At 37.8% G+C, this 10,492-nt stretch overlaps 1 protein-coding gene across 1 annotated transcript; it reads left to right on the forward strand.

Moving 5' to 3' along the window:
* The first annotated feature begins 4,619 nt into the window (after positions 1 to 4,619).
* On the forward strand, positions 4,620 to 10,461 carry cuedc2 (CUE domain containing 2). The gene is made up of 9 exons (XM_077582084.1): positions 4,620 to 4,768; positions 5,331 to 5,417; positions 5,498 to 5,641; positions 6,057 to 6,118; positions 6,202 to 6,332; positions 6,680 to 6,847; positions 6,932 to 6,996; positions 8,104 to 8,164; positions 8,243 to 10,461. Exons 2-9 carry the CDS (start codon positions 5,344 to 5,346, stop codon positions 8,387 to 8,389), a joined length of 852 nt encoding a protein of 283 aa, XP_077438210.1. The 5' UTR covers positions 4,620 to 4,768; positions 5,331 to 5,343; the 3' UTR covers positions 8,390 to 10,461.
* Positions 10,462 to 10,492: the final 31 nt, after the last annotated feature.

The raw sequence follows: 10,492 nt of genomic DNA on the forward strand, positions 1-10,492 counted from the left end.
ATTACTAAAATACATTTATAACAGAAGAAGAAAATTGCAGCTTTACAAAATAAAATTGTAATGTTACATGAGTTTAGTAGTATTACAAGGAAAAAAAAGCAAATTTGTAACGTTAAATAAGAACAGTCATTCACTTTGATACAAAGTTTGTAGTTTTGCTATTGTAAAGTAACAAGAGTAAAGCCACATTGCTATACTGTGAGAATCAAGTTTTTTTTTTTTTATATAACATTTTATACTAGTAAAACTCATTTTTATTATCTGAATTAGTCGGTCTGTGGAAAATCACCAAATGGACTTTGTTAGCACAAATCAAATATTAATGACACAAATCAGTGGTGCAGAATGCAAATCTGAAACATGAATTGTGTCTGTCAATAATATGAACGATTTTGCTAGATGTGATTAGTCTGCACTCTACACTGTATTTTGTCTTCTTTTCCTATGTGTTTTGACCACCAAGTACAGTGGCCTTTAAGGGTCAACCTGCTTTTTGGATGGATTTCATTTCATACTGTATGTGCATGATCAAAACTAAGGTTTGTGTTTATACTTGTATTACATATCAATATAAAACTAGAACTGTGTACCCCACGTTGTGTATTTTGAACGAGGGAGGGGTGTTAAATGGCAACGAGCCGGGGACAGGAGGCAGACCGGAAGACAGGCTTGGCCCACATAGGTGGCCCGGATCTGGATCAGGTCAAGCTTGCACTGGGACAACATGCCAGCTTATCTTTTGCCCCTAAAACCATCAAGTATTAAAAGTACAAAATTGACTGCCAACTTCCGACTTCACGTGTGTCATTAACAGTTTTGTCGCAGCTGCACAAAAAGCATTTTAAATGGTTTCGGAAATGAATTAGTGAAGAAGATTCTGATTAAAGACAGGCTATGATTACGAAGGAAAGCTCGTATTGTGAAAGTTGTGATTAATTAAACCGTTCTGTGCTTGAATTCACACTATAAATGCCCCTTTATGATGCTTGGAGACAGCTACACTAAGTGAAATTTGGTTTTCAACAAACTCGCCCAGCAAATAATGTGCTGATAGGATCTCTGTCGCGTGAGCGTTTCAGCAGAAACGATCGAATAATTCGAAGCCATTATATTACGGATGCAATGCTAGACATTGGCTTGGAAAATACAATAAAATACAAATATGAAGTCACTGTAGCTGAACTGCAAATTGTACGTTAATAGAATAATACAGCTCTAGCAGACAGCTCTGAGCGTTATTGTCTAAAGTTGGGTAAAGGGTAATTAATTTGGCTCATTCAATGTTTTGTTGATGAGAATTGTAATTTATCTTTTTTTCCCCCCCCCTTTTGCTCAGACATCCACGCAGTCGACCCCCAGTCGTCATTGTCTGAATGTAAATGGAAATGTGTGCCACCCGTACAAAAGCCCCGGCTCAATATTGTTGAATGACATGCTTGGTTTTGCTCCCGGCATAAAGGTGCAAACGCATCATTAGCACATGTTAAGGTTTTACTTGCACTTGTAAGTGACGCATCATTCTGATGTTTATGTTTGAAATGTTTTCTTCCATTTTTGTGTGTAAATGGCAATAACACAATAAATCATTGGTAGCCTACACAGTATACTATTATAGTTTGACTTTAAAAAAAAAAAAAAAACATGTACAGCATATAAAATAAGACAAATAAAATGAATTAAAATTAAATAAAAGATCAAATCAGCAATAAGCTACATCATTCGGTTGTGTTCAACAGGAGTAGGAGGAAAGTAAAAACTTATATTTTCCAAATTTATCCAAATGATCATTTATATACTGCGTTTGTAAGATTTTGTTAAATGTTGTTTGAATGAATTGAGCAATTAAATTATTCATGTCAAACCTACAATATCTGCGTGTGTGCTTTGTGTGTTTGTTTCTCATTATACACGACCCTTCTTTTCTTCTCTCGTTAGGCCTAAATCTAGTTGAAATGTGGTCAATTACATACACAGATTAAAAATAGATTTGTTGGACCCAGCCAAAGCATTATTACCACCACACACATGCTGTAAATAAAGCTAAGACAATCAAGTATTAGGCCTATGATTTATCACAGCATCAACAGAAGATTAATTAATTAAATATATCCAATATTACTGTAAACATAGAGATATAGAGAAGTATTGATTGGAGCAATTGAAGTAAACAAAATATCAATCTGTTTGGTATTTCCTCTGGATATTTTTGGGATGGAGTTAGCATGGCTCTACCTAAATTTCAATGGGACATGTACAATACATATCTACATCATAAATGTTGTTTTATGGAGGTTTCCAAAAGCCCAAGTGGATGAGTTGTCATTAATAACTCCATGCTGCCACCTTGTGGCTGAGAGTTTCCATTGCGCACATCATTTCTGCCAATAAGGATTTCCTATTGATCATTTTACACTTACTGTAAACTCATTGCAACTCAACACTGTACAACTCCGGCAGTGTTGTTTACAATGGCCTACTGTCTTTACCTTACCCATGCACGGGTTTTAATTAAGTGATAAAGCACTAAGATAGATGCCGGATATTATATAGGCTTACAGAAAGTAACAAAAATAAATAAATAAATAAATAAATACCAGTATGTAATGCATATACAGTAAAAGTGTCAAGAACAACAAAAGGTGCAAGAACAAATACAACAGCAAAACTATGTTAATAATAATAATAATAAAAATAATAATAATAATGAAAAGACTAAGAACGGGTTTTAAATATAAAAGGAAATAGTAATAATGTAACTGCACACCGGTACAGTGAACATAGACTTCTAGTTTGAATTTTTTCTAATAACCTGTAGCCTACAACTCAATTGGGGGGGGGGTATTGATTTTTGAGAGGAGATGTCTACTTCCTGGTATGCTGTGCCATATTTTCTCCACTTGATGACGACTCTTGTCTTCATAGTGTGGCATTGTATATTTAATTGGAGGCCAGCCTCTCGTCAGATTGCGCAATCTGATGGCGGTGCGGTTCGATGCTAAGGTGTGTGACCCTAGGAAACGTTTTTTTTGTTACATACTACTAAAAATAAAGTGTAATTGCACATCCACTACAGTAGGTAGCAGTAGCGGTTCCCTTGTAAGAGAGTGTACAAGGCGTATTAGCTCCTCTGCAGATGTGTACTTATCACAATTTTATGGACAAATAGTCGTGTCGGAAAGTTGAAACAAAACAAAATAATTGAGAAGCACTGGGCTATTGGCAAAAGTAAGAAATTAGTGTATTCCTGTAAATTATACTGTTCCAACTTGCAGCTGCTAAAAAAATTTTTTTTAAAACGATCTCAGGGTTCATTGAGAGTTCAGCCAAGTTTAGAAGCTGCTTTGTTATGAGAAGCGCTTACTATATTTCTCCTTGAAATGGCACATGGAGCAAAGAGGAGAGCAAGGAGATAATGGAATTAATGATTAATAGGTACATGCCCACAATAATGACAACACAGGCGAGGGTAACTGAGAACGGCAGCTGATGACATCACCGATGTTGCCTCAGATAACACCAAAGTCATCAAGTATGTATGGGGAACTAGTAAACGACATTACTTATATGCCCATAGGGGCTCCTCCTTGCTTTACGATAGTTCTGCCACAACATATTTTGAGGTTGTGAACAGCCTTCCCCATAAGACGACACGCTCAATATTCGCAGCAATAGCTTAATATTTATGGTCTACAAATGTTGAATGTTAAACTATTATTTTTACCACTTCCAAAGCATGTTTTGCTCTGATCAGCCAATAAGACAATGGAAAAATGTTAACATCATTGAGGACTATCTTACTGTGAGGAATAATTTAAAGTCTGATGGGTTAAAGAAGTCTCAATTCTATTAAGTGTTCATATTCACAGTTTGGCATTCTTAAATTTGTCTGTGCATGGAGAGAGGTAGAGGTGGGATTTTGAACATCTCATGGGAAAAAATCACCTACCGTATTTGCGTTTTAACGATCGTCACGGCTCACCCGTTTCTGGGTTTGGTCATGCCCTTCGGCACTGTGATGTTTTTTTCAGTCGCCAGCACGGGGCAAAATGGCCGCTCCCGGAAATGGACAAAAATGGCTGGATTTTTCTTTTTGTATTCATATTACACAAACACAATAGTAATCAGAATGTTGTGTTTAGACTAGTGGTGGTGCATAGAACATATTGGAAAGAAAAAATTTACTTGACTTCCTCTTGTTGATAAAATCCCAAGTAGGTATTGGGAAGATCAATCTATAATTTTCAGGGTTTTTTGTTGTTGATTTTTTTTTACATTAATCAAAGTTATAGGATGTGCCCTGATTTCTTCAAAGCAAGAAATGCACTTAGATTCGTTCGGGACTATAGAATGGCATGAATATGGCGTTCAAAAGGAAATCTCAACTTTTGGGGGCTAACATGGAAAAATATATGGCAACACTGCCATAACTTGCTAAAAAAAAAAAACGCCAATGATTTGTTTTAAACTATGCTTTAAAACTATGTTTCCTTCAACACATGACGTTATGTTAAAGTGTTTGTCTTTTGCTTGATTTATGAACAGTCCAGAAGCACATCCAAACACACAAATTCATATTGTGCACTGCATTGGCCGAACAGAACGGTTTACAATGAAGGAAATGACGTCACAGTGTTGTGAATTGCTAATAATTTTCCACAGTCACACACTGACAGCCACTTTTGACTCAACCATTCTGCACTGACTCTCTTCTCAGGAATACATTTGAGGCACCGTGAGAGCCCTCCATGTCCTCACACTTTCGGCCACAGTACGTAAATAATGTTTTGTTCAATAAACCGAGGATGTTTGCTTTGGTTAGCCTGTTAGCAAATTAGCTAATTAACGACACCCGCCTAGCATGTTAACAAGTACAAACTTACCTGCTATTTTTCGTTGAAGGCGAAGGTTGAAATGAAGGCTGACATCGTCAAGTCGTTAAAAGTTGAGAAAATCTCTCCGTCGTGGTGGCAATGTGCTGCAAAATAACAGAAGAGGTTAGCTTCGGGTTAGCATTGCTGCCCCGCTAACTTGCTAACTACCTTATGAGAGGTTGCAGAGTGACAACATTTGCACACTTGCTGGTGTTTTAAGACTGATGTACGTGCATTGAAGTGTTTATTTTACAAGTTAACTTGTCATGCAAAGTAGTCTGCGCTAAATATTGTCGACCAAATTCGAAGCTTATAAAATCCAAAGTGTCGTAATGAATCGTTTTGCAACTTGCTTATATGAGTGTGCCTTATTTGGTCTGACGACAGGGTGGGTGCACTTGATATGGGGTCAGTCGGACCGCTCACACGTATATGCGTCCGTGCATTTCCTCTGTACAGTTAGAACACCACCATGGACCTCCACAAAATCATCCACGGTGCGTTGCACGACTTCTTAGAGACTTACATCCCCGATGCAGATCTCAGGTAAGCACTACTCTACGTTTTATAGCTTTATTTGAATCATGTTTTCTTATTAGTTACATTAACTTCCTGTATGCATGTAGCGCGCTGGACGATGTACTCCTGTCCTACATTACTGGAGTCCTGGAAGATCTTGGTTCCCAGCAGAGTGTGGAGGAGAACTTTGACGTGGAGGTCTTCACCGAGATGTTGGAGGCGTACATACCAGGATTTGCCCAAATTGATAGGTCAGAATGATACTTGGTTGATTACCGGTGACCAAAAGATTTATAAAAAAAATAAAGGAATTACTTCAACCTTTAATACTTTTTATTCCACCATCTGATTTTTTTCGGACAACGTTAGCTCTGTTAAAGTCGTCATACATCTTGGCCGTGATGAGATCAGGTTAGCGGCTGGCTGGTATCTAGTCTGAATGGCGTCAATTGTGGCCAATGCAGTTTATTATATTTTTATTTTCATACCATTTGTTCAATTACCCGATTGAAAGCACACAGTGTCTCTCCTTGACCACATGCATTGCATTATACGTGGGTGGCTTTATTAAATCAACTAACTTATTTTTTTTTTTTAACAAACACGTCGTGCTTTCAATGGAGTAAATTCCATCCACTGTTGTAACTGGCTGTTTTTATGTTTCAGTGTCAAAGTGTGTGAAATGATGTTCAGCCTGGCGTCCACGTTAGCTACAGCTCGCACTTCAGGTACTTTCTTCTGCTGTCTTTTTGGGTTGTGGCTTTGCAGGGAGCTGATTGATACTCAACATGTTAATTGTGTTCCTTTCTAGTGGACGGAGAAAACGGCGTGCCGAAGCCGGAAGACGCCTCATTGAAAATTGACCCTCGCCTACAGACCGAAGCCCCGCCTGGAAGAGAAATGCAGTGCCTACAAATACAGACAGAGGGCGCCACAGCCACGGTAATGCATTCAGAGTGTATAACTTAAAACGTATGATAACAAATATTGTAGAAACTGTGTGACTGCTCAAGAGCTAAGACTGAACTGGAATGGATTGAATTGTTGAAAGGTAAAATGTCAGACTTTAAGTTAATTAGTTGAGAAATGTGGGAGGATGAGCTAAGTGTGTAAAATATCTTTTAATTTGGGAATTTTGAAATGTTGTGGATGTGATCAAAAGTTTTATATATATCCTGGATGAGGTGAACATTAAGAAGTTGGGATGGTTTGACTCGAGAAATGTGGAATGTGATAAGTCATTCTGATGGGGATTATTAGTCGGGGCTGATCTGTGCCCACGTTTCCAGCTACCAGTGTCCGAATTGGAAACCCAGGAGCAGCACCTTTTGGAGATGTTCCCCAAGTGTGGCCTGTCCGAGGCCCGCAGCGCTCTGTCTATTGCCAAAGGAGACATGGAGGAAGCCGTGCGCCTCATCATTGAGGGCGACGTCCAACTCAGCCCCACGCCGCTCAATGTGAGTGTTCCATTTTGCCGCCTGCCTCATGTTAATGTTGTCACATGGAGGGGGAAAAAATAACCAACTTTTTTGTGGCCTCAGGTAAATCAAGGGAAGAATATCTCCTCAGTGGCGGATCAGAAACTGAAAGAAAGCATCCTTGAAAAGTAAGTGACAAAGTAAAGGCTTCCTTTCTTACAAATAGCGTCCTCCTAATCAACACTTTCATTCCAGTCGAATTGATTATATTAATGTTACAAATAAAGGCCTCCTTTCAAGTGAACAGCTGATTTATCACCTGAGCTGACGAACCACACCCATATCACGTGACAAACATCCCATTTACCAATCACCAATCAATTCACCAGAAAATACTTAATCTACATACATTAGGGGTGGGAATCTTTGAATGTCTCACGATTCAATTCCGATTTTTATTCAGAATCGATTTTCAATTTAGAACGATTTTTGATTCAAAATGATTTGATTGACAATGATTTTCGCTTCAATTTATAGATGTGCAAGGACTCCGGTCTGACTCGCTAATGCTAATTAGCGAGCTACTCGCGGCACTTTTATCACTCAAAAGAACGGCTCCACGCTGCAAAAAAAAACTACTTTTATTGGAATAACGTGATTGTGCTTTTTTCCTTCTACTCTCTAATGTGGCTACAACTTAACAGTGTATCAGACTAATGTGGCTACAACTTAACAGTGTATCAGACCGCGTGGAACCACAATGCCCCTAAGTGGCCAAATCGAGTACAACATGACACAGCGCTCCCAATAAAGGCACACACAAAGAAAGGCAAGACAGTGTAAATTAATTTAAATAAAATCGATTTGGGGACATTTTAAATCGATTCTGAATTGTACTAAATGAGAATCGCGATTCTTATGAGAATCTTTTTTTTTTTTTTTTGGACACACCCCTAATATGCATATTCAGTGTGTGCCACAAAACTGGTCTCCATTCTCATGAACACCTTACCCCGTCATGAGTACCTGGTACACTTATTTTAATAGTTCATATAAAGGCCTCTTTACTTAGAAACACATTACCCTTATAAATGCTTAATACCAACTACAGTTGATTATTTTAATTAAAGTATAACAAAAATAGGCCACCTCTCCTACACATGCCTTACCCCTAATAAGCACCTGGTACTATGTGAAGTTGCGTAAATAAACTGTCATTGTTTCACATGTTTTAATGGTCACTTGTTGCTAGGAAGACCTCATCATACAAAAAGTAAAACGGTGACTTTGTGCAGGTACATGTTGGTCGACAACGAAGAGGACAAGATAACGCATCGACCCGTCGCCCCCAAAGAGGTAAGAACTTAGAAGTCCATTAGCCGTCTGCAAACGCGGAGCCCGTGTTCACGCGCATTCTGTTCTGAACTGGGGCAGGCTCCCAAAAAGCTGGTTCGCTACCACGGCAACCAGGTGGTGAGCACCAAAGGAGAACGCTACCAGGTGGTGAAAAAGAACGAGACGGATGACATGAAGAAGACGTACGTCAACCTCAAGCCGGCTCGTAAATACCGATTTCATTGACAACACGGCCGCTATGCGCACTCACATTATGTTGATTTATTTTGTGTTTTATTTATACAATTGCTCTGCTTTTATTTAGTTTCCTCCTCTAATATAATGAGCTTTTTTTTTTTCAATGATGTTGCCATAGTTTCTACAGTTCAGCGGTTTTCCTGTTACATTACCTTTTGGTTGCATTTTTTTCAGTTGAACATTTATAGCTTTTCACTGATTTTTAAAAAAATGTTTTTAGCTTTTTTTTTTGAGTGTTGAAATGAAGTGACAGTGTTCCCAGGCCCATTTGTGGTTCGCTAATTGCGGATTTGCCGCTGCACCAATGCACTGTATGATGTAAAAGTAGTGCTTTGGCACCATTTTGTGGCATCCATTATAGATTTATAGGTCATTCGTGGGGGATAACTATAACAATTTGTCAAGTTCTGGTGGTGCTTTATATATTTTCTTCTTATTGCAACGGCTTGTACATATAAGATCACTGACGTTTATGTTTTTACTGTATTTTTATTATTCTGCCGTGCCACCAAATCGAGAGACTGATTTCTGATCGTTTGCACTGTGGTTTCCCTCCAGATGACACGACCTATTGTGCATACATTGTTTTACAGTATATCAAACTAGTGCTAAGCACTCCATATTTTAGATTTGTGGGTATATTTATTATCAGATGATGACTTTTTTTTATTGTTGCACCTTCACTCACATGAAATAGTTGAGTCTGTATAAGCTAAACGTCACACGTAAAAAAAAAAAAAATAGGAAAGCAAGATTAACATAATATTGGTGCCTGTTGAAAAGCATGCAAGTCAAAATTGTGTTTTGAACTAAAAGGAAAAAAATGGATACAAAAATGAAGCCACAAAATTTGGAGACATGCAAAAGTAATATTTGAAGATGCCTAGAACTTAACCATGTACAGTGGTGTCTTGAGGTAATTGCTAAACACACGCACACACACCATATAGATGCTAGGGATGTAACAATAACCACAATATCGTGATATCGCCGTATTAAAATTGCTACAATATCGTCGTCGTCGGGCTACGGTATTTAAAACGTTACTTTTCACCTGCTACAGCAGAGCACAGCATTATGAACTACTAGTCGAGACGTTACACTGCTGAGCCAATAGTAACATAACGCTGAATTGTTTACAAAGTAATTATATATATATATATAGATATAGCAGAAAACTCAGATGTTGATATATCGTCACCCTCTTAAAATAATTGCCCATGTCGTTTTTTTTTTTTTTCGAAAAAAATTATTTTTTTGCCTAAATCATCTCCTTATGATGCAAATGATTCATTTTTTTGTGTTTCCTGAAAAAAATGACATAAGCAATTATTTTAAGAAGGTGCCTATACATATACTATTATGAGCATTTTTTTTCCCATACATTGCCAACACCACCACAATATCTTGATAATTATCGTATCGTGAGGTTCATATCGTGATATCATATTGTGACATTTGGATATCGCTACATCCCTAATAGATGCTACACATTAGCCTGGTTTTGATGTTTCACATTACGCTAGCGGACTTAAAGGAGCCGAGTCTCTCGTATCTCAAGGTACCACTGTACTGTATTTATCGGAGTGTGAGCGTGTGTGTTTGTGTGTTCATTGTGAAAACTTTCAGGGTGTAACTTGGTGATCTTTTATCCTGGCATCTTTAACTGGTATTTTGTAGAGTTTATTTTGTTGTGATCATTTTAACACTTTTTTTTTTTTTTTTTTTGGAGTGAAAACTTTCAGGGTGTAACTTGGTGATCTTTTATCCTGGCATCTTTAACTGGTATTTTGTAGAGTTTATTTTGTTGTGATCATTTTAACACTTTTTTTTTTTTTTTTTTTGGAGTGAGCTTTAAGCCAATGTACCACACTGGTCAACCGTGTTTCTACTGGATACTCTTCAATTCCTATTTAAACAGTAGCAGTGGTGTCTGTGACTGATATAATGATCGGTTTTACTGTAACGCGTGCAGTGGCTATTGACTGAACTTGTAACCCACCTCCCCTTGGCTTTGATGAAAACGCACAATTTATAGTAAAGACTAATTTTGTAGACTATCGTGTTTCTTTTGTTTCATTTCTGGCACAA

Source organism: Vanacampus margaritifer, chromosome 12 (assembly GCF_051991255.1).
Source record: "Vanacampus margaritifer isolate UIUO_Vmar chromosome 12, RoL_Vmar_1.0, whole genome shotgun sequence".
NCBI classification, from domain to species: Eukaryota; Metazoa; Chordata; class Actinopteri; order Syngnathiformes; family Syngnathidae; genus Vanacampus; species Vanacampus margaritifer.

What these genes read in the sequence shown, in the direction of transcription:
- cuedc2 (XM_077582084.1), top strand. Translation starts at nt 5,344, where the DNA reads ATGGACCTCCACAAAATCATCCACGGTGCGTTGCACGACTTCTTAGAG. An exon ending in CAGAGGGCGCCACAGCCACG is followed by an intron (nt 6,333 to 6,679) that starts GTAATGCATTCA and finishes CCACGTTTCCAG; the next exon opens with CTACCAGTGTCCGAATTGGA. An exon ending in GACCCGTCGCCCCCAAAGAG is followed by an intron (nt 8,165 to 8,242) that starts GTAAGAACTTAG and finishes GAACTGGGGCAG; the next exon opens with GCTCCCAAAAAGCTGGTTCG.